General features: G+C 66.6%; 2 protein-coding genes across 3 annotated transcripts; one reads left to right on the top strand and one right to left on the bottom strand.

The window, feature by feature from the left end:
- The first annotated feature begins 712 nt into the window (after positions 1-712).
- Positions 713-7638, top strand: EGFL8 (EGF like domain multiple 8). Of its 2 annotated transcripts, XM_039517224.1 has the most exons (9): positions 713-821; positions 1727-1869; positions 3598-3720; positions 4271-4383; positions 4471-4566; positions 5009-5164; positions 5983-6059; positions 6364-6526; positions 7439-7638. In XM_039517224.1, exons 2-9 carry the CDS (start codon positions 1787-1789, stop codon positions 7486-7488), a joined length of 861 nt encoding a protein of 286 aa, XP_039373158.1. In that variant the 5' UTR covers positions 713-821; positions 1727-1786; the 3' UTR covers positions 7489-7638. The 2 variants fall into 2 exon arrangements, with proteins under 2 accessions (XP_039373158.1, XP_039373159.1); XM_039517225.1 differs by lacking the exon at positions 6364-6526.
- A 2904-nt stretch (positions 7639-10542) lies between these two features.
- AGPAT1 (1-acylglycerol-3-phosphate O-acyltransferase 1) lies at positions 10543-25965 on the bottom strand. The gene is made up of 7 exons (XM_039517226.1): positions 25839-25965; positions 15809-15995; positions 15259-15392; positions 13751-13926; positions 13392-13487; positions 12158-12230; positions 10543-11809 (listed from the first exon to the last, which is right to left on the bottom strand). The coding sequence occupies exons 2-7, from the start codon at positions 15991-15993 to the stop codon at positions 11649-11651; spliced, it is 825 nt and encodes a 274-aa protein (XP_039373160.1). The 5' UTR covers positions 15994-15995; positions 25839-25965; the 3' UTR covers positions 10543-11648.
- Between the last annotated feature and the right edge of the window lie 328 nt (positions 25966-26293).

Here is a 26293-nt window from a genome sequence, read left to right on the forward strand (position 1 = left end):
GCCGGGCTGTGGGGGCGGTGGGGCAGGGCTGTGGGGCGCTGGAGGGGCTGTGGGGCAGGGCTGTGGGGCGCTGGTGGGGCTGTGGGGCAGGGCTGTGGGGCGCTGGAGGGGCTGTGGGGCAGGACTGTGGGGCACCGGCCGGATCCGGGGGGGCTGTGGGGCACTGGGGGGGCTGTGGGGCAGGGCTATGGGGCGCCGGCCGGGCCGGGGGGGCTGTGGGGCAGGGCTGTGGGGCACTGGGGGGAGCTGTGGGGCAGGGCTGTGGGGCGCCCCGGCCGTCACAATGGGACAAAGGCAGGAATCGCTTGTTGCGGATGGAAAATCTCGCCCACGATTCGGCTCCAGACAAGGCCATTGTGTGTCCCCGCCGGGCGGGGGGGGGGCTGTCTGGGCCCCCCCCAGCCTGGCCCCGGTGATGTCAGTGCCTGGCCCCCCCCACACCCCCTGGGTGCAGGGAACAAAGCGGCAGCGTCAGGGCCCCGGGGGGCGGATTCGGGGGGGGCAGGGGGCACAATGGGGCCTTTCTCGGTCGGGGGCTGGGCTGGGGGGGGGCCGGGTGCGTGAATCAGACTCGGAGGCCGAAATGCCAAGGGGCACCGGGGGGGACCCCACCCTGCTGGCTCCACGGAGGGGGGGGCTGATGCTGGGGGGGGAGGGGGCGCTCTCAGGGGAGGGGCTCTGGGCCGGGGGGGTCCCTTGCCGACGCGGGGGGTGGGGGGAGGGGATTCCAGCCCCCCCAGGCCACAGGGAGGCTCCGGGCTCAGGCCGCCTCAGAGGCCAGGAGGAAGGAGCAGGGCCAGGCCCGGGGACCAGCAGAACAGGTGAGTGCGGGGGGGGGGGACTGGGGGGATCTATGGGGTGTCCCGTCTCCAGGGCATTTCCCTGCTTTCCCTGACAAACTCCCACCCCCAGGACTCCTGGGTTCTCTCCCGGCTCTGGGAGTGGAGTGAGGGCTGGTGGGTTAGAGCAGGGGGGCTGGGAGCCCGGACTCCTGGGTTCTCTCCCCGGCTCTGGGAGGGGAGTGAGGGCTGGTGGGTTAGAGCAGGGGGGGCTGGGAGCCAGGACTCCTGGGTTCTCTCCCCGGCTCTGGGAGGGGAGTGAGGGCTGGTGGGTTAGAGCAGGGGGGCTGGGAGCCCGGACTCCTGGGTTCTCTCCCGGATCTGGGAGGGGAGTGCGGGCTGGTGGTTTAGAGCGGGGGGGGGCTGGGAGCCAGGATTCCTGGGTTCTCTCCTGGCTCTGGGAGGAGTGGGGCTGGAGGGTTAGAGCAGGGGCTGGGAGCCAGGATTCCTGGGTTCTCTCCTGGCTCTGGGAGGAGTGGGGCTGGTGGTTAGAGCAGGGGCTGGGAGCCAGGACTCCTGGGTTCTCTCCGCGGCTTTGGGAGGAGTGGGGGCTGGTGGTTAGAGCAGGGGGGCTGGGAGCCCGGACTCCTGGGTTCTCTCCCAGCTCTGGGAGGGGAGTGGGGGCTGGTGGGTTAGAGCAGCGGGGGCTGGGAGCCAGGACTCCTGGGTTCTCTCCCCGGCTCTGGGAGGGGAGTGGGGGCTGGTGGTTAGAGCAGGGGGGCTGGGAGCCCGGACTCCTGGGTTCTCTCCCCGGCGCTGGGAGGGGAGTGGGGGCTGGTGGGTCCGAGCAGGGGGGGCTGGGAGCCCGGACTCCTGGGTTCTGTACTGCCCCCATTGGGGTGTGCCGCATACCTGGGTTCAGTAATTTTTGCCTCTCTCCTGTGCAGGGAGCCCCTTTGGAATCGCCCCCCCCCTTCTCTGAGCGCTGCGGCCGGAGCCCCCCCAATATGTCAGGGGTGCTGCCCACCCTTGTGGCTGTGCTGTGGGGGGGGATCCTGGGGGCCGGGGGACAGGGAGCCAAGCCGGAGAGGTGAGAGGAGAGCTCTAGGGTGGGGATGTGGGGCCCTGGGGTACATGGGGTCTCCTTGGGGTGGGAGGGGCCCCTGGGGTGACTGTAAGGATATGACAGGTTTCAGAGTAGCAGCCGTGTTAGTCTGTATCCGCAAAAAAAACAGGAGTACTTGTGGCACCTTAAAGACTAACAAATTTATTGTAGCATGAGCTTTTGTGAGCTAAAGCTCACTTCTTCGGATGCATAGAATGGAACACACAGACAGGAGATATTTATACATACAGAGAACATGAAAAGGTGGAAGTATGCATACCAACAGGCAGAGTCTAATCAATTGGAGATGAGCTATCGTTAGCAGGAGGAAAAAAAACTTTTTGAAGTGATAATTAAGATGGCCCATAGAAGGTGTGAGGAGAACTTAACATAGGGAAATAGAATCAATTGGTGTAATGACCCAACCATTCCCAGTCTTTATTTAGACCACAGTTAATGGTATCTAGTTTGCATATTAATTCAAGTTCAGCAGTCTCTCTTTGGAGTCTGTTTTTGAAGTTTTTTTGTTGCAAAATTGCCACCTTCAAGTCTGTCACTGAGTGGTTAGGAAGGTTGAAGTGTTCTCCCACTGGTTTTTGAATGTTATGATTCCTGTACACCTGCACATCTACCAACGTGATCTATGCCATCATGTGCCAGCAATGCCCCTCTGCCATGTACATTGGCCAAACCGGACAGTCTCTACGCAAAAGAATAAATGGACACAAATCTGACATCAGGAATCATAACATTCAAAAACCAGTTGGAGAACACTTCAACCTTCCTAACCACTCAGTGACAGACTTGAAGGTGGCAATTTTGCAACAAAAAAACTTCAAAAACAGACTCCAAAGAGAGACTGCTGAACTTGAATTAATATGCAAACTAGATACCATTAACTGTGGTCTAAATAAAGACTGGGAATGGTTGGGTCATTACACCAATTGATTCTATTTCCCTATGTTAAGTTCTCCTCACACCTTCTATGGGCCATCTTAATTATCACTTCAAAAAGTTTTTTTCCCTCCTGCTAACGATAGCTCATCTCCAATTGATTAGACTCTGCCTGTTGGTATGCATACTTCCACCTTTTCATGTTCTCTGTATGTATAAATATCCCCTGTCTGTGTGTTCCATTCTATGCATCCGAAGAAGTGAGCTTTAGCTCACAAAAGCTCATGCTACAATAAATTTGTTAGTCTTTAAGGTGCCACAAGTACTCCTGTTTTTTTTGTAAGGATAGGGGTGCTGGGGCTCTGGGGTCTATGAGGACACAGGGGCTGGGGGCTGTAAGGATATGGGGTTGGGTTTTGGGGGCTGTGAAGATACAGGGGGGCTCTGGGGGGCTCTGAACAGACAGGGTCTCTGGGGGGGCTTTGAGGATACTGGGGGCTCTGGGGAGGCTCTCGGCAGAAAGGGGACTCTGGGGGGGCTGTGAGAATATGGGGTTGGGTTTGGGGGCTGTGAGGATACTGGGGCTCTGGGGGCTCTGAACAGACAGGGGTTTTGGGGGGGCTGTGAGGATACAGAGGGACTGGGGGCTCGGGGGGGCTCTGAGCAGATAGGGGGCTCGGGGGGGGCTATGAGGATATGGGGGTTGGGTTTTGGGGGCCTGTGAGGAGATGAGGGGCTCTGGGGAGGCTCTGAGCTGATGGGGGCTCTGGGGGGGCTCTGGAGAGGTGGGGGGGCTGCTCTCACCATCTCTCCCCCCAGCCGGGGTGTCTGCGCCCGTCACACCCTGCGGGTCCCCCTGGTTTACAACGAGACCTTCACCGAGCCCCTGCACCAGCCCTACCTGACCCTGTGCCACGGGGGCCGCCTCTGCAGCACCTACAGGTACCCCCCCTGCAGGACGCCTGGGTTCTCTCCCGGCTCTGGGAGGGGAGGGGTGGGGGGGCAGGTAGGTTAGAATGCGGGGGGGGCTGAGATCCCGGACTCCTGGGTTCTCTCCCCGGCTCTGGGAGGAGTGGGGGCTGGTGGTTAGAGCAGGGGCTGGGAGCCCGGACTCCTGGGTTCTCTCCCAGCTCTGGGAGGAGGGGGCTAGTGGGTTAAAACGGGGGCTGAGAGCCCAGACTCCTGGGTTCTCTCCGGGCAGTGGGCGGGGTGTGGGGGCGGGTGGGTTACAGCAGGGCGGGCTGGGAGCCCGGACTCCTGGGTTCTCTCCAGGCTCTGGGAGGGGAGTGGGGGCTGGTGGGTAGAGCCGGGGGTGGGAGCCCGGACTCCTGGGTTCTCTCCGGGCTCTGGGAGGGGAGTGGAGGCTGGTGGGTAGAGCCGGGGGTGGGAGCCCGGACTCCTGGGTTCTCTCCGGGCTCTGGGAGGGGAGTGGGGGCCGGTGGGTAGAGCCGGGGGTGGGAGCCCGGACTCCTGGGTCCCATGCCGCCCCCAGGACCACGTACCGCGTGGCCGTGCGCCAGGTGAGCAGGGACGTGCTGCAGACCAGCGCCATCTGCTGCCAGGGCTGGAAGAAGAGGCACGTGGGGGCCAACACCTGCGAGGAGGGTGAGTCTGGGGGGCCCGGCTGGGGGGGTGGGACCCCCAACCCCTCCCCCACCCCGTTAACCCTTCGATGCCCTTCTCCCTCCACAGCCGTGTGCCACAAGCCCTGTCAGAACGGGGGCGTCTGCGCCAGCCCCAACCGGTGCCACTGCCGCCCTGGCTGGGGGGGGCGCTACTGCCACGTGGGTGAGTAGAACCCAGGCGTCCGGCCCCCCCTCCCCCGCTCCCCCCCTCTACACCCACCAGGCCCACTCCCCTGCCAGAGAACCCAGGCGTCCGGCCCCCCCTCCCCCCCTCTAACCCACCCGGCCCCACTCCCGCCAGAGAACCCAGGCGTCCGGGTCCCCCCTCCCCCTCTCTAACCCACCAGGCCCACTCCCCTGCCAGAGAACCCAGGCGTCCGGGTCCCCCCTCCCCCGGCTCTAACCCACCAGGCCCCACTCCCCTGCCAGAGAACCCAGGCGTCCGGGTCCCCCCTCCCCCTGCTCTAACCCACCAGGCCCCACTCCCCTGCCAGAGAACCCAGCCGTCCGGGTCCCCCCTCCCCCTGCTCTAACCCACCAGGCCCACTCCCCTGCCAGAGAACCCAGGCGTCCGGGCTCACTGTGGGGGTCTCTCCTCTCTCCAGATGTGGACGAATGCCGCTCGCCCGCCCCCCTCTGCCCCCAGCGCTGCGTCAACACCCCGGGCAGCTACCAGTGCCAGTGTGACCCCGGGGCCGGCCTGGGGCCCGATGGGACCCGCTGCCACCCACTGCCCACCGCCCCACTGCCCACCCCCCCAGGTATGTGGGGCACCACTGGGGGGGCTGGGACCCCGGACGCCTGGGTTCTCTGGTGGCTCTGGGAGGGGAGTGGGGGCTGGTGGTTAGAGCAGGGGGGGCTGGGAGCCAGGACTCCTGGGTTCTCTCCCGGCTCCGGGAGGGGAGTGGGGGCTGGTGGTTAGAGCGGGGGGGCTGGGAGCCCGGACTCCTGGGTTCTCTCCGAGCTCTGGGAGGGGAGTGGGGGCTGGTGGGTTAGAGGGGGCGGGGAGCCAGGACTCCTGGGTTCTCTCCCTGGCTCTGGTAGGGGAGTGGGGGCTGGTGGGTTGGAGCAGGGGCTGGGAGCCAGGACTCCTGGGTTCTCTCCCGGCTCTGGGAGGAGTGGGGCTGGTGGGTTGGAGCAGGGGCTGGGAGCCAGGACTCCTGGGTTCTCTGGCGGCTCTGGGAGGAGTGGGGCTGGTGGGTTAGAGCAGGGGTGCTGGGAGCCAGGACTCCTGGGTTCTCTCCTGGCTCTGGGAGGAGGGGGCTGGTGGTTAGAGCAGGTGGGGTGCTGGGAACCAGGACTCCTGGGTTCTCTCCCAGCTCTGGGAGGGGAGTGGGGGCTGGTGGTCAGAGCAGGGGGGGCTGGGAGCCCGGACTCCTGGGTTCTCTCCCGGCTCTGGGAGGGGAGTGGGGGCTGGTGGGTTAGAGCAGGGCGGGCTGGGAGCCAGGACTCCTGGGTTCTCTCCCTGGCTCCGGGAGGGGAGTGGGGGCTGGTGGTTAGAGCAGGGGGGAGACCCGACTCCTGGGTTTTCTGGGGGGGGTTGTTTGTTCTCTCAGTGCCCTCTCCGCCCCCCCCCCAGTGCGGGGCCCCCCCGCCCCGGAGCGGCTGACCCGGCAGGTGCAGGAGCTGCAGCAGCAGATGGAGAAGCTGGAGGAGGTGCGGGGGGAGGGGCTGGGGGCGGAGTTACCGGCTTGGAGGGAGGGGCGAGGGGAGATGGGGGTGCAGGGGCTGGTGACCCGCTAGGGGGGAGCTGGGTGGGAGAGAGGAGGGGCCGGCAGGAGTTTCGGGGTTCAGATGTGGGGCGCTCGGGGGGAAGCTTGGGGGCTTATGGGCTGGCAGGGGGACATGGTGCTGGGGGGACTTTGGGGGGTCAGGGGGTGTTGGGGGGACATGGGGCGCTGGGGATCAGGGGCGCTGGGGCTCTGCGGCTCACCCCGACTCCCGTCACGCTGCCCCCCAGCGCGTGGAGCGGGCCCTGGGGACCCTGCGCCGGCTGCTGCCGCCCCCCGTGGCCGAGCTGGGCCCCGCCGAGGTCGCCGAGCTCTGGAGCCGCCTCCGGTACCTGGACCGGCTGGACTCGCTCAGCGACCAGCTGCTGCTGCTGGAGGAGCGACTGGGGGCGTGTGAGTGACCCCCCCCCCGGCCCAAATCCTCCCAGGAGTGACCCCGCCCCTGGCCCCGGCCCCCAAATCCCCGCCAGGGAGTGACCCTGCCCCCTGCCGGGCCCCCAAATCCCCGCCGGGGAGTGACCCTGCCCCTGACCCCAAATCCCCAGGAGTGACCCTGCCCCGGCCCCAAATCCCCTGCCGGGGAGTGACCCTGTCCCCGGCCCCCAACCCCAGGGAGTGACCCTGCCCCCGGCCCCCAAATCCCTGCCGGGCCCCCAAATCCTCCCGGCGGGAGTGACCCTCCCCCTGCCGGGCCCCAAATCCCCTGCCGGGGAGTGACCCCGCCCCCGGCCCCAAATCCCCCTGCCGGGCCCCCAAATCCTCCCGGCGGGGAGGACCCCGCCCCCTGCCGGGCCCCCAAATCCCCGCCGGGGAGTGACCCCGCCCCTGGCCCCCAACCCCTGCCGGGCCCCCAAATCCTCCCGGCGGGGAGGACCCTGCCCCGGCCCCCAAATCCCCCGCCAGGAGTGACCCCTACCCTGCCGGGCCCCCAAATCCCCGCCGGGAGTGACCCCGCCTCCGCCCCCAACCCCTGCCGGGCCCCCAAATCCCTCCGGCGGGAGTGACTGCCCCCCTGCCGGGCCCTCAAATCCCCGCCGGGGAGTGACCCGCCCCCGGCCCCAACCCCGCCGGGCCCCCAAATCCCCGCCGGGGAGTGACCCCGCCCCGGCCCCCAAATCCCCAGGGAGTGACCCCGCCCCAGGCCCCCAAATCCCCCGCCGGTGAGTGACCCTGCCTCAAATTCCCCGCCGGGAGTGACCCTGCCCCTGACCCCCCGCCGGGGAGTGACCCCTGCCGGGCTCGGAGCCTTGCCGGGGGGGGGGGGGTCGGGGGGCTCCCCCAATTTAACCCTTTCTCTGCCCCCAGGCTCCTGCCAGGACGGGAGAAACGGGTTCGGATACGAAGTGAACCGATGACGCCCCCCCCCCCGCGCCCGGCGGAAAACTGACGGGGGGGGCAGGGCATGGGGGGGGGTGTCCCCCCCCCGGCGATTTAAATCCTTGTTAACGCCTCTAATTTATGCCAGGACGTTGCTAATTAGCGCAGGTGAATTAAACAGTTAATTGGATTCCCGCCTCCAGCCCCAGTGCCTTTGTTGGGTGCAAAGGGGGGCTGGGCCCCAGGACTCCTGGGTTCTCTCTGGGAGGGGAGTGGGGGCTGGTGGGGGCAGAGCAGGCGGGAGGGTGGAAGCCCGGACTCCTGGGTTCTCTCTGGGAGGGGAGTGGGGGCTGGTGGGGGCAGAGCAGGCGGGAGGGTGGAAGCCCGGACTCCTGGGTTCTCTCTGGGAGGAGGGGGCTGGTGGGTGAGAGCGGGGGAGGGTGGGAGCCCGGACTCCTGGGTTCTCTCCTGGCTCTGGGAGGAGTGGGGCTGGTGGGTAGAGCAGGGGAGCCCTGACTCCTGGGTTCTCTCCCGGCTCTGGGAGGGGAGTGGGGGCTGGTGGGTTAGAGCAGGGGGGAGGGGTGGGAGCCCGGACTCCTGGGTTCTCTCTGGGAGGGGAGTGGGGGCTGGTGGGGGCAGAGCAGGCGGGAGGGTGGAAGCCCGGACTCCTGGGTTCTCTCCCTGCTCTCAGGGCCTGGCAGGTTTCTTTCCTCCCCTCATTGTTCTCACATTTTCCTGGCCCGGCGCCGCGAGGCAGCAGGAAGGGGGAGGGCGGGGGGCAGAGGAAATGAGTCGCGGGGGCCAGCGCCCCTCGGTGCCCCCCCAGCGCTGCAGGCGCGGCTCCAGGAGGTGGAGGGGCCTGACCCCGGGAGAGAGTGGCCCCCCGAGAAGGGCTGCCCCCCCCACGGACCGCACGGGGCCATGAGTGGGCACCATCTGTGAGTCCGTGACACCCCCTCACTCCCGGCCCACAGCCCCCGCTAGCCCAGCCCTGCCGGTGCCCCTCACTCCCAACCCGCAGCCCCTGCCAGCCCAGCCCTGCCCCTCCCAGCTCTGCCGGTGCCCCTCACTCCCGACCCACATCCCCTGCCAGCCCAGCCCTGCCCCTCCCAGCTCTGCCGGTGCCCCTCACTCCCGACCCGCAGCCCCTGCCAGCCCAGGCCTGCCTCCCCCAGCTCTGCCGGTGCCCCTCACTCCCGACCCGCAGCCCCTGCCAGCCCAGCCCTGCCTCCCCCAGCTCTGCCGGTGCCCCTCACTCCCGACCCGCAGCCCCTGCCAGCCCAGCCCTGCCGGTGCCCCTCACTCCCGACATGCAGCCCCCAGCCTGCAGATGCCCCTGAGCCCCCTCCCCCTGGCAATGGGGCTCTGCACAGGCCCCCACCCCCTCCCTGATCCAGGGGTAGGATGTCACCCCACAGCTATGACATCATCCTTTGCTGCGTGACATCACAGCCTGCTGTCCCTGCCAGGCTCCGAGTGTGTGTGATCGTATCACTCCCTGGGTGACATCATCAGCCCTGCATGATGTCACAGCCCTCTCTGGAGGTCATGACCCTAAAGCCTGTGACCTCATCAGCCTTTCCCCAGGCGGGCCCGCCCACGGCGTGACATCATCCCCTATGTGTGATGTCACCAGTCTGTGTGTCATAGCAGCACTCCCCTCCTCCGCGCCAATGAGGTCATCACTCTGCGTGACCTCAGTGCCCCACCCCCTCTGACATCATCAGCCCCTTTGCCCCCTGACAGCGCTTAATCGTGGTGATGTCACAGTCTCCCTTGGAGACGGGGCCTGGAACAGAACGCAGAGGCCACGCCCCCTTCCCCTGGTGTGCCCCACAGGGCCAAGGCCCCACCCCTCTCAGCTGACTGCCCCACATTGGCCTGGGATGGACAGGAAGGGGCGTGGCAAAGGGAGGGGGGATTTTCTGTAACATTTCTATGACCCCTAAGCGTGCCTCAGTTTCCCTCCTTGGTACTCACCACGGCAAAGGCTCTGGGAGCAGGTGAGGGGCGGCGTGTGGGCCCTGCCACTGGCTGGGGGCATTAACGGCCAGGCTGGGACCGACCCCAGGGGGCCGGAAAGCCAAGGGAGCCCCCCTGGCCAGGCTGGTACCCCCAGCCCCGGAGGCAGAGCAGGGCCCGGGAAGGGGAGCGAGGCAGAAGGGTGACAGGGCTCCAGCGGCCCGGCCCATTCGCTGCAGCGAGCCCCACAGCCGGACCTGGGCAGCTATGGGGCACCGTGGGCCCAGGAGCCTGGGCACAGAGCAGAGCCTGGGGGTCCACTACCAAGGGGAGGAGCTCCTGGTTCAGGCCCCACCCACAGTGACCAGGGGGAGGAGCTCCCAGCCCAAGCCCCGCCCCCACCCCACCTGCAGTGACCAGTGGGAGGAGCTCCAGGCCCAAGCCCCGCCCCCACCCCACGTGACCAGGGGGAGGCACCGTGGGGCAGCCACGTTCTATGGTGTTTATTAAAAGCAGAACGGTCGCGGGCGCAGGGACCCGACGCCCTCCCAATAACCCCCCCAGGAGAGGGTGCCCTGGGGGATCCTTAGGGGGCTGGGTGCCCCCCTCACCCCAGGTCCCCCCATGGAGCAGATGGAGTGAGGGGAACAATTGGCAAGATCCCCCCCCCGCCCCACAAGTTACAAAGAAACAGTTAATAAATACATACCATAGCCCCCTGCTCCTGGGGCGTGGCCTATCCTGACAGCCAATCAGAAGCTAGCACTCCCTCCCCCCCCCCAAAAAAACCTGAACCATGGAGCCCCTGCACAAATGAAAACCCCCCATCAGAAGCCAGGGTTCCCGGCCAGCCCCCTATCCCCACCAGCCCCCATTCCCCAGCCAGCCCCCAGCACCCCTCTCTGCCCCCATTCCCCAGCCAGCCCCAGCACCCCTCTGCCCCCATTCCCCCAGCCAGCCCCCAGCACCCCCTCTCTGCCCCCCATTCCCCCAGCCAGCCCACATCACCCCACCCAGCCCCCAGTGCCCCTCCTTCCCTCCCCATCCCTCCCCCACCAGCCCCCACATCCTGATCTCCTGCCCTCCACTAGCCTCGCAACCCCGTCCAATCCCCTTCCCTCCACCCCGCTGACCCCCTTCCTTCCTCTGACCCTCCCCTCCCCCCAGTTAGGGGGGACTCCTGGGCCACCCTCCCCATTTCCCTGGGGGGGGTTATGCTACCTCCCCCCCATCCATCCCGCAGCATCTCTGCCTCTGGGGGCATCGACAGGGGGCACGACCCCCCCTTCCTGGGCAGGATCCATCCAGATTGGGGGGGGGTAATAAACATCCCTCCCTCCCCGGGTAAGATTCTTCCACTGACGAGCGAATCTGGGAGGGGGGGGATTTGTCTCTCTTGTGCCCACTCCCCCCCGCCACCGTCCATCGTGTCCCTGGCACGGACTCCTTTCCACGGAGCGCCCACAGCTGGGGGGCAGAGGGCACGTGGGGCAGGAACAAATGTCTCTTCCGTGGCTTCCTCCCCCCAGCAGGAGGGTGGAGTGGAACGGTCCCTGGCTTTCTCCCCCCCAGCAGGAGGGTGGAGTGGAACGGTCCCTGGCTTCCTCCCCCCCCAGCAGGAGGGTGGAGTGGAACAGTCCCTGGCTTTCTCTCTCTGCTCCCCCCAAAGGTTGAAGTGGAACAGTCCGCAGCTTACTTTCTTCCTGGGGGAGGTTGTAGTGGAACAGTCCATGAGGTCCTTTTTTTCCCCTGGCTCCCCCCAGTGGGAGGGAGGAATGGGTTGGTCCACAGCTTCGGTTCTTCCTCGCAGCAGGAGGCTGGAGTGGATTATTTAATCCTCCTTCCACCCTTAGGAAACTGGAATGGATCAGTCCAAGGTTCAAGCTGGAATGGATCAGTCCATTGTTTAATCCTCCTCCCCCCCTTAGGAAACTGGAATGGATCAGTCCAAGGTTCAAGCTGGAATGGATCAGTCCATTGTTTAATCCTCCTCCCCCCCCTTAGGAAACGGGAATGGATCAGTCCATGGTTCAGGCTGGAGTGGATCAATCCATGTTGACAAGACTGGGGGGAGGTGATGGTGGGGGAGCAGGAGATACCAAGTGGCTACACCAGGAGGGGCTGTCAGAACGCTGGGTTACTCCCTCTGGTCCGTGGCTGCCCTGCCTGGTGGGCGTGGCTGGTGCTGGCCCCGCCCAGTCAGCACAGGCTCCGCCCCAGCTGGCTGGCGGGGGTGTCACTGTGGGGCAGGGGGGTCCCGGCCGGGGCTCAGCTCCCCCGACAGGCTGTCGAAGGCCTCGAGCATGGCCTGGCGCACGCGCTCCGTCAGCGCCGGCACCGCCTCCGGGCCCAGCCCCCGCGTGGGCATCGGCGCCAGCACCTGGATCAGACAGCGCCCTGCGGGGGAGGGGGCACGTCAGGGGGGCAAGGGGGGCCCGACCCGCCCTGCCCCCCCCCGCGGCCCCCCACAGCTCCCTCCCCCACGGCCCCTTCCCCCACCTGCGGCCCCCCAGAGCTCCCTTCCCCCCCACCCACCGCACACGGCCCCTTCCCCCGCCTGCAGCCCCCCCCACAGCTCCCTTCCCGACGGCCCCTTCCCCCACCTGCGGCCCCCACAGATCCTTCCCCCAACCCACTGCGCACGGCCCCTTCCCCCGCCTGCAGCCCCCCATAGATCCCTTCCCCCGCCTACGGCCCCTCACCAACCCCCCTCCATCAGCCCCTCCCTGAGCCGAGGTCGCTCACCCGTTGTGAATCTTCTCTCCTTCTTGCTGTAGAAGTCGCGGTACGAGGACATCACGATGGGGATCACGGGCACCTGGGAGGGGAGGGGGGCTCAGAATCCCAGCCTGTCCCCCAAAGCAGCGCCCTGCACCCCCGTCTCCGTCCCGTCTCACACCCGGAGCTGCTGGGCCCCGCTGGCCTGGCCCCGCGTGGGCAGCGCTGGGGGGCAGCGAGTTAGGAGCTGCTGCGGGGGCGGGGGGTCACTGGGACCGGCGCTGACCCGCCCCCAGGCAGCCGGTTTGCAAGTCCCCGACGCCTGCCCGAGCCCCACACGCCGGGGCGGCTCCGTGTTAATAAACCTGCTTCCTCCTGCCCCCAACAGGGGGTTTGCTGGGGAGCTCGGCTCCGTCCCAGGGCCGGGGCGTGTCCTCCCCACAGCGAGGGGGACGGGGGGGGACCAGGCTCTGGGGTGTGGGGCTGGGGCGTGTCCTCCCCACAGCGAGGGGGGTGGGGGGGGCCAGGCTCTGGGGTGCAAGGCCGGGGCTGGGGGGGCCTGGCTGTGTGTGTTCGGAGCGGCTCGAGCCGGGTGTGGGGCTCCCCTGGGGCTGAGGGATCACAGCGGGGGGGGGTGTCACTGGCCCGGCTCTGGGAGAGGCAGCGCAGGCTGGGGAGGGAAGGGGGCCCAGGCTGCACCCCGGGGACCCCGTCACCCCCCCCAAGTAACTCGCTGCACCCGGCCCAGCCAGCATAGGGCTGAGAATCTCCCCAGTACCCACCCCCCATCAACCTGCTACCTGGGCCCGCACGGCCGGGAGGGGGGGCCCGGGGGGGCAGGGGAACGTACCTGGGTCCGAACAGGGGGGTTGGGAGCCCAAGAGGGGATGGGGGGCCCTCATGGGAATGTACCTGGGCCTGCACGGCTGGGGTCGAGGGACGGGGGCCTGCAAGAGGGGAGGGGGCCCTCAGGGGACGTACCTGGGCCTGCACGGCCGGGGGGGGGCTCGGGGGGGGACGTACCTGGGCCCGCACGGCCGGGGGCCGAGGGGACGTACCTGGGCCTGCACGGCCGGGGCTGGGGGGACGTACCTGGGCCCGCACGGCCGGGGGCTCAGGGGGCGTACCTGGGCCTGCACGGCCAGGGGGCAGGGGCTGGGGACGTACCTGGGCCTGCACGGCCAGGGGCAGGGGGCTGGGGGTGGGGGCTGGGGGACGTACCTGGGCCTGCACGGCCGGGGGCAGGGGTGGGGGGACGTACCTGGGCCTGCACGGCCAGGTGAAAGGCCCCACGTTTGAAGGGCAGCATGGAGCCGTTGTGGTTCCTGGTTCCTTCGGGGAACACCCAGACCCGGACCTGCCAGAGAGCCTGCGGTGAGAGCAGGGACCCCCCCGAGTGCCCCCCCATGGAGCCCCCACCCCGACACACAGACACCCCCATGAAGCCCCCCCCAGACACACAGACACCCCCATGGAGCCCCACACACAGACACCCCCATGGAGCCCCCAGACACACAGACACCCCATAGAGCCCCACCCCGACACACAGACACCCCCCTGGAGCCCCCCCCCCACAGACACACAGACACCCCATGGAGCCCCCCGGCCCTGTGCCCCTACGTTGTCGCGCAGCATGGTCTGCGCCGTCTCCGACATGACGCCGATGGCGTCGTCCGTTTTCCGGCGGTTGATGAAGATGATGCCGCCGAGCCAGCAGGCCAGGCCCACGGTGCCCATGTACATCAACTCCTTCTTGGCGATGGGCACGCAGCGATCGGGCAGCACCTCCATCATCCCTGCGGGGAGCGAGGGGTTAACGGGCGGGGAGACCCCCCCCGCCCCCTCCATCATCCCTGCGGGGAGCGCGGGGTTAACGGGCCGGGAGACCCACCCTGCCCCCTCCACCGGCTCTGCGGGGAGCGCGGGGTTAACGGGCCGGGAGACCCCCTCCCCGCCCCCTCCATCATCCCTGCGGGGAGCGCGGGGTTAACGGGCCGGGAGACCCCCCCGCCCCCTCCACCAGCTCTGCGGGGAGCGTGGGGTTAACGGGCCGGGAGACCCCCCCGCCCCCTCCACCGGCTCTGCGGGGAGCGCGGGGTTAACGGGCCAGAGACCCCCGCCCCTCCACCGGCTCTGCGGGGAGCGCGGGGTTAACGGGCCGGGAGACCCACCCCGCCCCCTCCATCACCCCTGCGGGGAGCGCGGGGTTAACGGGCCGGGAGACCCCCCCGCCCCCTCCACCGGCACTGCGGGGAGCACGGGGTTAACGGGCCGGGAGACCCCCCCGCCCCCTCCACCGGCCCTGCGGGGAGCGCGGGGTTAACGGGCCGGGAGAGCCCCCCACCCCCTCCACCGGCTCTGCGGGGAGCACGGGGTTAACGGGCCGGGAGACCCCGCCCCTCCACTGGCTCTGCGGGAGCGCGGGGTTAACGGGCCGGGAGACCCCCCCGCCCCCTCCAACTGCCCTGCGGGGAGAGCGGGGTTAATGGGCCGAGAGACCCCACCCCTCCATCATCCCTGTGGGAGCACGGGGTTAGCGGGCGGGGAGACCCCCCCTCCACCAGCCCTGCGCGGGAGCACGGGTTAATGGGCTGGGAGACCCCACCTCCTCCACCGGCCCTGCGGGGAGCGCGGGGTTAACGGGCCGGGAGACCCCCCCCGCCCCCTCCATCATCCCTGCGGGGAGTGCGGGGTTAACGGGCCCGGAGACCCCCCCGCCCCCTCCATCATCCCTGCGGGGAGTGCGGGGTTAACGGGCTGGGAGACCCCCTCCACCGGCCCTGTGGGGAGCGCGGGGTTAACGGGCCGGGAGACCCTCCCGCCCCTCCACCGGCCCTGTGGGGAGCGCGGGGTTAACGGGCCGGGAGACCCCCCCCACCGGCTCTGCGGGGAGCGCGGGGTTAACGGGCTGGGTGACCCCCCCCAGCAGCTGACCCACCCCACTCCCCACAGTGCCCTCTGCTGGGCCCAGCAGGGACTGCAGTAGCTGGGTGCGCCCAGCCCGTAGCCCCGCCCCCAGCACTCAGCCCGTAGCCCCGCCCCTGGCCTGTAGCCCCGCCCCAGCACTCAGCCCGTAGCCCCCCCCCCATCCCAGAGCCCCGCCCCCGGCCCCGCCCCGGCGGGCGCACCCAGCAGGTCCAGCGAGCTCTGGTGGTTGGACACCACGACGAAGGGCTCGGGCAGCTTGAAATGCTCCAGGCCGCGAACCTCGATGCGGATCCCGTACAGGTACTTCACGTGGTGCAGCATGAACCGGATGATCCTGGGGGGAGAGACCCGCTGGGGGGCGGGGGGGAGCAACCCCCCCCCCCCGGGCTAGATTCCAGCCCCAGGCTGCACCGAGACGGGGCCCATCCCCCCGCCGGCTACAGCCCCCCCGCTGTATCCTGCCCCCGGGACCCCCGATCCCTGAGACACGGCCCCTCCCACAACATATAGCCCCACGGCACCCAGCCCCGCCCCACCCATATATCCCCCGATCTCTGAGACACAGCCCCTCCCACAACATATAGCCCCCAGCCGTATCCCAGCCCCTGGGACCCCGATCCCATATAGCCCTCCCAGCCGTATCCCAGCCCCGGGACCCCGGCACTCCCGGCACCCGGCAGAGCCCCCCGGCACTGTGACCCCCCTGGCCCCCGGCACTCCCCCCCCCGGCAGAGCCCCCGCCACGCTCACCTCATGTTCTCCACGCTGCGGCCCCGCAGGGCGCAGAGCGGGATGACCAGCACGGCCAGCGTCAGGATCCAGCCGTTGTAGAAGCCCATCTTGCAGAAGTAGCGGAAGGAGGCGCTGCACTCGTAGAGCAGGGGCACCGCCAGCAGCAGCACCGCGAGCACCCACTGGGCCAGCGACAGCTCCATGCCTGCGGGGACACGGCCGTCAGCAGCCTGCCGGGGGCTGCGGGTCGGGAGTGAGGGGCACCGGCAGGGCTGGGGGGCAGGTCTGGGGTAGCAGGGGCTGCGGGTCGGCGACTCTGTCAGCCGCGAGGCTCTGTGGAAAATCACGTCGAAGTCTGGCTGCCCGAGCCAAGGTCTCGGCTCGGTAAGTCTCCTCCGAGGCCAGACGCTGCCTCCATCCCGGGCAGCGGCTCCGCCCTGAGCCCTGCGGCAGACGAACTGGCGTGAGACGAGGCCGTGTCCCGGCACCAGCCTTCTCTCCGTTTTCTTAGCACGGAGCCAGCCCGTCACCAGGGCATGGGCAGCCAGCGGCCTCCTCCAGCCGCGCTCGACCCCGGGCCCGAGCTGATATCGGCAGCTCCGCTGCGCAGGGGGTTGTGCTGTCGCTGCGCACTCAAGGGGGGACCTACAACCAGCCCGTAACTGCTTCTCTGAAGCTACAAGAGCCTCGCGCTGACTCTGCACACGGGCAAAGCAGCCGCCCGCCCCGTCAGGCACCAGACCCGGCAGGGAAGAGCCACCCTGACAAAGCGGAAGTGGAGAATGTCGAACTCTTCGCCCGTCTCGGCAGCCGGCTCCCAGGGAGGGCAGCGAGAGACTTCGACACTCGGCACAGGCTGCCCGCCGGGCGTTCGACAATCACAACCTCACAACACACCCGGACTCCTAGCGCACACCCCAACTCCCCTCCCCGGCTGGGAGACGTGGGTGAGCAACAGAAAACACCTGGACAACCTGGAGCGCCAGCACCAGCACGTCCTTGGGAAGATCCTGCACATAACGCGGGAGGCTCGTGGCACTAGTGTCAGTGCCTCCAGAGACCCACAGCGTCGGTGATTCTCCAGCCCCGGCTGAGGCGCAGCGGGCCCCGCGTGTGCACGCCTGCCGTGCGCTCACCAGAACATCGGCGGGACGCCCAGCTCACCAGGAGAAAGGACACGGGGAGGCCAGCGAAACGCTGCAAAGACACGTACAAGATAAGCCTCACCAGCTGTGGCACCGGCAGCGCACGCTGGGACACGGCAGCCCAGGGGAGGGGTGACCGGCCAAGACTTGTCAGGGAGGAAGATCCGCTATTGAGGAAAACCGCCTTGCCCTGCTCGCAGAAACACACCGGCCACGCGGCGACCGCCCTGGCTTCCACCACCACCCGCAACGTCTCCCACGGATCCGACTCCTCAGGCACCACAGGACCCATGAAAACTAAAACCTGTGAAAGATCATCCCCGAGGGACTGCCGACGAGTACGCGGACACGCCGTGTGAACAACTGTAACCACGTGCGGCTTGTCCACGGTACACGTACACGCCGTGTGTACAACTGTACACACACACGGCTTGTCCGGAGCACGCGTACACGCCGTGTGAACAACTGTAACCACGCGCGGCTTGTCCGCGGTACCCGTACACACCGTGTGTACAACTGTACACACACACAGCTTGTCTGCGGTACGCGTACACGCCGTGTGTGCAACTGTAACCACGCCCGGCTCGTCCGCGGTACCCGGACACGCCGTGTGTACAACTGTAACCACGCGCGGCTCGTCCGCGGTACGCGTACACGCCGTGTGTACAACTGTAACCACGCGCGGCTTGTCCGCGGTACGCGTACACGCCGTGTGTACAACTGTAACCACGCGCGGCTTGTCCGCGGTACGCGTACACGCCGTGTGAACAACTGTAACCACGCGTGGCTTGTCTGTGGTACCCGTACACGCCGTGTGAACAACTGTAACCACGCGCAGCTTGTCTGCGGTACCCGTACACGCCGTGTGAACAACTGTAACCACGCGCAGCTTGTCTGCGGTACACGGACATGCCGTGTGTACAACTGTAACCACGCGCGGCTCGTCCGCGGTACGCGTACACGCCGTGTGTACAACTGTAACCACGCGCGGCTCGTCCGCGGTACCCGTACACGCCGTGTGTACAACTGTAACCACGCGCGGCTCGTCCGCGGTACACGTACACCCCGTGTGTACAACTGTACACACACACGGCTTGTCTGCGGTACGCGTACACGCCGTGTGTACAACTGTACACACACACGGCTTGTCTGCGGTACGCGTACACGCCGTGTGAACAACTGTAACCACGCGTGGCTTGTCTGCGGTACGCGTACACGCCGTGTGAACAACTGTAACCACGCGTGGCTTGTCTGCAGTACACATACACACCGTGTGTACAACTGTACACACACACGGCTTGTCTGCGGTACGCGTACACGCCGTGTGAACAACTGTACACACACACGGCTTGTCTGCGGTACGCGTACACACCGTGTGTACAACTGTAACCACGCGCAGCTTATCTGCACTACACATACACACCGTGTGTACAACTGTACACACACACGGCTTGTCTGTGGTACGCGTACACGCCGTGTGAACAACTGTAACCACGCGCAGCTTGTCTGCGGTACACGTACACGCTGTGTGTACAACTGTAACCATGCACGGCTTGTCTGGAGCACGCGTACACACCGTGTGAACAACTGTACTCACACACACACGGCTTCTCTGCGGTACACATACACACCGTGTGTACAATTATACACACACACGGCTTGTCTGCCGTATGCGTGTACACTGTGTGAACTGTACACACACACAGCTTGTCTGCGGTACACATACACACCGTGTGAACAACTGTAACCACGCGCGGCTTGTCTGCGGTACACGTACACACCGTGTGAACAACTGTACACACACACGGCTTCTCTGCGGTACACATACACACCGTGTGTACAATTATACACACACACGGCTTGTCTGCGGTACACGTACACACCGTGTGAACAACTGTAACCTTGCACGGCTTGTCTGCGGTATGTGTACACACCGTGTGTACAACTGTAACCATGCACGGCTTGTCTGCAGTGTGTGTAATAGCGACACCCCCGGACTGCGCCTGCACTGTATGCACGTGCACAGGGGCCGTGCCCTAGAACCCAGGGCCTGGCTGCAGCGTCCATGCTCACGTGAGGTCCCCATAATCCCAGCGCATCAGGGCTGGAAGGGCCCCCAGGAGGTTCTAGTCCAACCCCCTGCTCGAAGCAGGACCAACCCCAACTAAATCATCCCAGCCAGGGCTGTGTCAAGCCGGGCCCTAAAAACCTCTAAGGAAGGAGATTCCACCCCCTCCCTAGGGAACCCATCCCAGTGCTTCACCACCCTGCTAGGGAAATAGTGTTTCCTAATATCCAACCTAGACGTCCCCCACTGCAACTTGAGCCCATTGCTCCTTGTTCTGTCATCTGCCACCACTGAGAACAGTCTAGATCCATCCTCTTTGGAACCCCCCTTCAGGTAGTTGAAAGCAGCTATCAAATCCCCCCTCATTCTTCTCTTCTGCAGAGTAAACAATCCCAGTTCCCTCAGCCTCTCCTCATGAGTCATGTGCTCCAGCCCCCTAATCATTTTTGTTGCCCTCTGCTGGACTCTCTCCAATTTATCCACATCCTTCTTGTAGCGGGGGCCCAAAACTGGACACGTCTCCAGATGAGGCCTCCCCAGTGCTGAGTAGAGGGGAATGATCACATCCCTCGATCTGCTGGAAATGCCCCTACTTATACAGCCCCAAATGCCATTAGTCTTCTTGGCAACAAGGGCACCCTGTTGACTCATATCCAGCTTCTCGTCCACCGTAACCCCTAGGTCCTTTTCTGCAGAACTGCTGCCCAGCCATTCGGTCCCTAGTCTGTAGCAGTGCAGGGGATTCTTCCGTCCTACGTGCGGGACTCTGCACTTGTCCTTGTTGAACCTCATCAGGTTTCTTTTGGCCCAATCCTCTAATTTGTCTAGGTCCCTCTGTATCCTAGCCCTACCCTCCAGCGTATCAACCACTCCTCCCAGTTTAGTGTCATCTGCAAACTTGCTAAGGGTGCAGTCCACACCATCCTCCAGATCGTTAATGAAGATATTGAATAAAACCGGCCCCAGCACCGACCCTTGGGGCACTACGCTTGATACCGGCTGCCAACTAGACATGGAGCCATTGATCACTACCCGTTGAGCCCGATGATCTAGCCAGTTTTCTATCCACCTTACCGTCCATTCATCCAGCCCAGACTTCTGTAACTTGCTGGCAAGATACTGGGGGAGACTGTATCAAAAGCTTTGCTGAAGTCCAGAAATAGCACATCCACTGCTTTCCCCTCATCCACAGAGCCGGTTATCTCCCCATAGAAGGCAATTAGGTTAGTCAGGCATGACTTGCCCTTGGTGAATCCATGCTGACTGTTCCTGATCACTTTCCCCTCCTCTGAGCGCTCACAATTGATTCCTTGAGGACCTGCTCCAGGATTTTTCCAGGGACTGAGGTGAGACTGACTGGCCTGTAGTTCCCCGGATCCTCCTCCTTCCCTTTTTAAAGCTGGGCACTACATTAGCCTTTTTCCAGTCGTCCGGGACCTCCCCCGATCGCCAGGAGTTTACAGAGATAATGGCCAATGGCTCTGGAATCTCATCGGCCAACTCCCTCAGCACCCTCGGCTGCAGCACATCCGGCCCCATGGACTTGTGCTCGTCCAGCTTTTCTCAATAGCCCCGAACCCCTTCTTTCCCCACAGAGAGCTGGTCACCTCCTCCCCACGCCGGGCTGCCCAGTGCCGCAGTCTGGGAGCTGCCCTCGTTCGCGAAGACAGAGGCAAAAAAAGCATCGAGTCCATCAGCTTTCTCCACATCCTCCATCACCAGGCTGCCTCCCCCATTCAGTGAGGGGCCCCCACTTCCCTTGACTCCCTTCTTGTTGCCGACACACCTGGAGAAACCCTTCCTGTTACTGTGACCAGCTCTCGTCGCGGCAGCTCCGAGTGGGCTTTGGCCTCCGGATTTCACTCCACCCTGGCTGGGCGACGCTGTGACCCTCCTCCCTGCTCGCTGCCCAGTCTGCCCGTCGGGGAAGCTTCCTTTTTGTGTTTAAGATCAGCCAGGATCTCACTGCGACGCCCAGCTGGTCGCCTGCCATATTTGCTTTTCTTTCTGTACATCGGGATGGTTTGTTCCTGCAACCTCACTAAGGATTGTTTAAAATTCAGCTAAACTAATGCAGGGGACGTCACCCCGCAGCCGATCAGCCCGTCGGAGCGCGTCCCTTTGCAGCGCACGATGCACTCACGGGCGGGGTGTTCACAAGCGTCTCTCGCACGCTGGATCTGCACACGCCGTGCGTCCCCACTACGGAGCCCAGCGCAGCTCTACACTCACTGGACATTCCCACGCACGCAGCGTGTGCAGCCGGAGCCGGTGCCATCCACACAGCCTGTGCCCAGCGGCCTGGAACCCGCCGTGCGTCGCCAGCCCTCAGCTCTGGGGCGCCCCAGGGACACTTCTCCAGCCCCTTGGTTCTCTCCCCGCTAGCACCCTGCACGGGCCGTGCCCCAGCGATGCCCCTGTGCCAGCTGCCGTGCGCTGGCCTGTGCCCGCCGGCAGGGCAGGCAGACGCCGGGGGCACCCGGGGGCCGGACGGGCAGTACCCCCGGGCCACCGTCGCTGGCCCCTGCCGCCAGCAGGGCAGGCAGACGCCGGGGTCGGGGCGGACGGGCAGTACCCGGGCCACCGTCGCTGGCCCGTGCCCGCCGGCAGGGCAGGCAGACGCCGGGGTCGGGGGCGGACGGGCAGTACCCCGGGCCACCGTCGCTGGCCCCTGCCCGCCGGCAGGGCAGGCAGACGCCGGGGGCACCCGGGGGCCGGACGGGCAGTACCCCCGGCTGCCCTGGAATCTGGCTCCGCCACCTGACACGCCCCACACCCGTACCTAACGCACCGCACAGACACGCCCCACACCCGTACCTAACTCACCGCACAGACACGCCCCACACCCGTACCTAACGCACCGCACAGACACGCCCCACACCCGTACCTAACGCGCCGCACAGACACGCCCCACGCCCGTACCTAACTCACCGCACAGACACGCCCCACGCCCGTACCTAACGCGCGCTGAACCACGCCCCACCCCGTACCTAACGCGCCCGCTGAACCGCCACTCCCGTACCTAACTCTCCGCACAGACACGCCCCACCCCCGTACCTAACCCACCGCACAGACACGCCCCACGCCCGTACCTAACGCACCGCACAGACACGCCCCACGCCCGTACCTAACGCACCGCACAGACACGCCCCACGCCCGTACCTAACGCACCGCTGAACCATACGCCTGCATTACCTAACACACCGCACAGACACGCCCCACGCCCGTACCTAACGCACCGCACAGACACGCCCCACGCCCGTACCTACCCGCGCTGAACCGCCACGCCCGTACCTACCCGCCGCTGAGACCGCCCCGCCCGTACCTACCCGCCCGCTGAACCGCCCCACGCCCGTACCTACCCGCCGCTGAACCATACGCCTGCATTACCTACCCGCGCAGAACCGCCACGCCCGTACCTACCCGCCGCTGAACCGCCCCACGCCCGTACCTAACGCGCGCCGCTGAACCACGCCCGTACCTAACGCGCGCAGAACCGCACGCCCGTACCTAACGCGCCGCACAGACACGCCCCACGCCCGTACCTAACGCGCCGCACAGACACGCCCCACGCCCGTACCTAACGCGCCGCACAGACACGCCCCACGCCCGTACCTAACGCGCGCTGAACCATACGCCCGTACCTAACCCGCCGCACAGACACGCCCCACGCCCGTACCTAACGCGCCGCACAGACACGCCCCACGCCCGTACCTAACCCGCCGCACAGACACGCCCCACGCCCGTACCTAACGCGCCGCACAGACACGCCCCACGCCCGTACCTAACGCGCCGCTGAACCACGCCACGCCCGTACCTAACGCGCCGCTGAACCACGCCACGCCCGTACCTAACGCGCACAGACCACGCCACGCCCGTACCTAACGCGCCGCTGAACCGCCACGCCCGTACCTAACGCGCCGCTGAACCATACGCCCGTACCTAACGCGCCGCACAGACCGCCACGCCCGTACCTAACGCGCCCGCTGAACCGCCACGCCCGTAGCTAACGCGCCGCTGACCACGCCACGCCCGTACCTAACGCGCACAGACACGCGCCACGCCCGTACCTAACGCGCGCGCTGAACCACGCCCACGCCCGTACCTAACGCGCCGCTGAACCACGCCCACGCCCGTACCTAACGCGCGCACAGACCGCCCACGCCCGTACCCTACGCGCTGCACAGAACCGCCCCACGCCCGTACCTAACGCGCCGCACAGACACGCCCCGTACCTAACGCGCTGCACAGATACGCCCGTACCTAACGCGCGCACAGACACGCCGCCACGCCCGTACCTAACGCGCGCTGAACCGCTTACGCCCGTACCTAACGCGCTGAACCGCGCCCACGCCACGTACCTAACCGCACGCCCACGCCACGCACCGCTGAACCCCCGCCCATTTAACGCGCCGCTGAACCGCCCACGCCCGTACCTAACCGCCAGACAGACACGCCCCGCCGCCGCCTAACCGCCCCGCTGAACCGCCCCACGCCGCACAGATACGCTTCCCACGCCCGTACCTAACTCACGCACAGACACCACGCCCGTACCTAACTCGCCGCTGAACAGACCGCCCCACGCCCGTACCTAACGCGCCGCTGACACGCCCACGCCCGTACCTAACGCGCCGCTGAACCATACGCCCATTACCTAACGCACCGCACAGACCATTACCTAACGCACGCTGAACCATGCGCCCGTACCTAACGCACCGCACAGACACGCCCCACGCCCGTACCTAACGCACCGCACAGACACGCCCCACGCCCGTACCTAACCCACCGCACAGACACGCCCCACGCCCGTACCTAACCCACCGCACAGACACGCCCCACGCCCTGCATTTCCGCGCCGCACAGACACGCCACGCCTGCTAACGCGCCGCTGAACCATGCGCGCCACGCCTGCACGCCCCGCACAGACACGCCCCACGCCCGTACCTAACCCACCGCACAGACACGCCCCACGCCCGTACCTAACGCACCGCACAGACACGCCCCACGCCCGTACCTAACGCACCGCACAGACACGCCCCACGCCCGTACCTAACGCGCCGCACAGACACGCCCCACACCCGTACCTAAGACACAGAGCGTGGCTCACACCCACGGGGCGTGTAACACACTGTCTATACACATAGTATATATAATATGTTGACACTCTCTCACACACGTGCTCACACACACACGAACATACCGAGTATGTCATATTGTGTCAGTACACACACCAGGTAGGTGATATCGGGTGCTATACGTGCCCTCCCCCCGCCCGCACACGCAGTATACAATGTACACACAAACACGCAGGGCGTATGATACTGTCTACATACTCACACACAGGGTTTGCATATAGCACACTGTCTATACACACTGATATACACCCGTGTGCGTATCTAGAGACAGCACAGCACGCCCAGAGGATAGATAATATCCTGTCACTACACACGCCCACAGTGTAACACACTGTGTGCGAGTGTAACAAGCACACACACTGAACAGCCAAACACTCTCAGGAGCTGGCCAAACGCAGGGTGTGTGTACAACCGACAGAGACCGTACACAACCCCCCCTACACACACACACACACACACACTGTAACATACCTCCCTACACACTGTGTGCGAGTGTAACAAGCACACACACTGAACAGCCAAACGCTCTCAGGAGCTGGCCAAACGCAGGGTGTGTATACAACCGACAGAGACCGTACACAACCCCCCTACACACACACACAGGCGCCCTGTACACACCTCTCGCCCAGGCACACCAAGCTGTTTGGCTGAGAATTTCCTGCGGTTTTTCCAGTCCCAGCGGGTGCCCCCAGGGCGCGGCCGATGGGACGGGGAATTTCCTCGCCTGGGGCTGGAGGAAAAGCCGGGGCTGGCGCAGAAGGGCCCTGCCGGGGGTGGAGACGGGGGTGAGTCGGGGTGAGCAGCTCGCCCCGGGCCAGGCGATCGCCCACGTCCCGCCGGGAGAGCCCCATGGTCCACGTTCAGAGACTCCACGTTCCCGAGCGGGGGCTGCACGGTGCCAGGCCGCGCCCACGGCCGCCCGCCAGCCCTGACTCCAGGAGCTGGGGCTTCGAGGACGCCGGGCAGCCCAGGCCGGGAGCACCGCACGGGACCGGAGAGAAACCAAGCGAAGGAGCCACCCCTGGCAGTGCCGCCACGAGACGGGCAGAGCCCCCCCGGGCCCTGCCAAATGCAGAGCCGGGGGCACGTCACGGCCTGGCACACGCCCCCCCCGGCGCGCAGGGGAGAGGGGCAGAGGCCCCCCCCGGGCCCTGCCAAACGCAGAGCCGGGGGCACGTCACGGCCTGGCACACGCCCCCCCCCGGCGTGCCGGGCAGACGGGCAGAGCCCCCCCGGGTCCTGCCAAACGCAGAGCCGGGGGCCCGTCGCGGCCCGGCACCCGCCCCCCCCCGGCGCAGGGCAGACACCCGCCCAGCCCGCCTGGTACAGCACCGCGTGTCCATCGCCCAGGCTGTGCCACAGCCCCGGCAGGGCAGCTCGTCACCCGCACCCAGGCCCCCGGCTGCCCCCCCGGCCCAGCCCGGCCCGCACCTGGGGCACCAGCCGGGGGGGGGCCTGTGCCACAGGCTCGGGGGGGGCTCGGGGGGGGTCTCTGTGCCACAGGCCGGGGCCTGGGGCTCTGTGCCACAGGCCGGGGCTCTGGGGCCTGGGGTCTCTGTGCCACAGGCCCGGGGCTCTGGGGCTCTGGGGCAGTCTCCGAGCGGGGGCGGGGCAGGAGCGGACTCAGGAAGAGGAAGAGATGGGGGGCGGGGGGGGCGGGGGGGGCGGGCAGACGGTGACCCCCCCCCACACACACACACCTGGGGCTGCGGTCGGGCCCCGGCGCTACCCCCCGGGCCGGGCCATGCGCGGGGCCGCGCTGCGGCCGATGCGGGATGCGGAGCCTCCGGATGCTGCTGCGGCGCCTCCCCCGGCTGGGGACCGGCAGGAAGTGGGGGGGCGGGGGACGGGCAGCGCCGGCAGCCAATCAGCGCCCGCCCGCCGGCCCCGCCCGCCCCTGAGCCCCCTCCGCCCCATCTCCGCCCCCTCGTCCCCCTCCTCTGCCCCCTCCCGCTCCTCCGCCCCCACTTCTATCCCCCGGCCCCTGAGCCCCCTGCCCGCCCCTCCTTCCTCCACCCCCTGTGCCCCCTTCTATCCCCTCTGTCCTCCCCCTCCTCCAGCCCCTCAGCCAGCCCCCTCCTCCTCTGTCCTCCCCATCCCTCCAGCCCCTCCTCTGTCCTCCCCCATCCCTCCAGCCCTCCTCCAGCCCCTCAGC

Source organism: Mauremys reevesii, unplaced genomic scaffold (genome assembly GCF_016161935.1).
Source record: "Mauremys reevesii isolate NIE-2019 unplaced genomic scaffold, ASM1616193v1 Contig1, whole genome shotgun sequence".
Taxonomy (NCBI): Eukaryota; Metazoa; Chordata; order Testudines; family Geoemydidae; genus Mauremys; species Mauremys reevesii.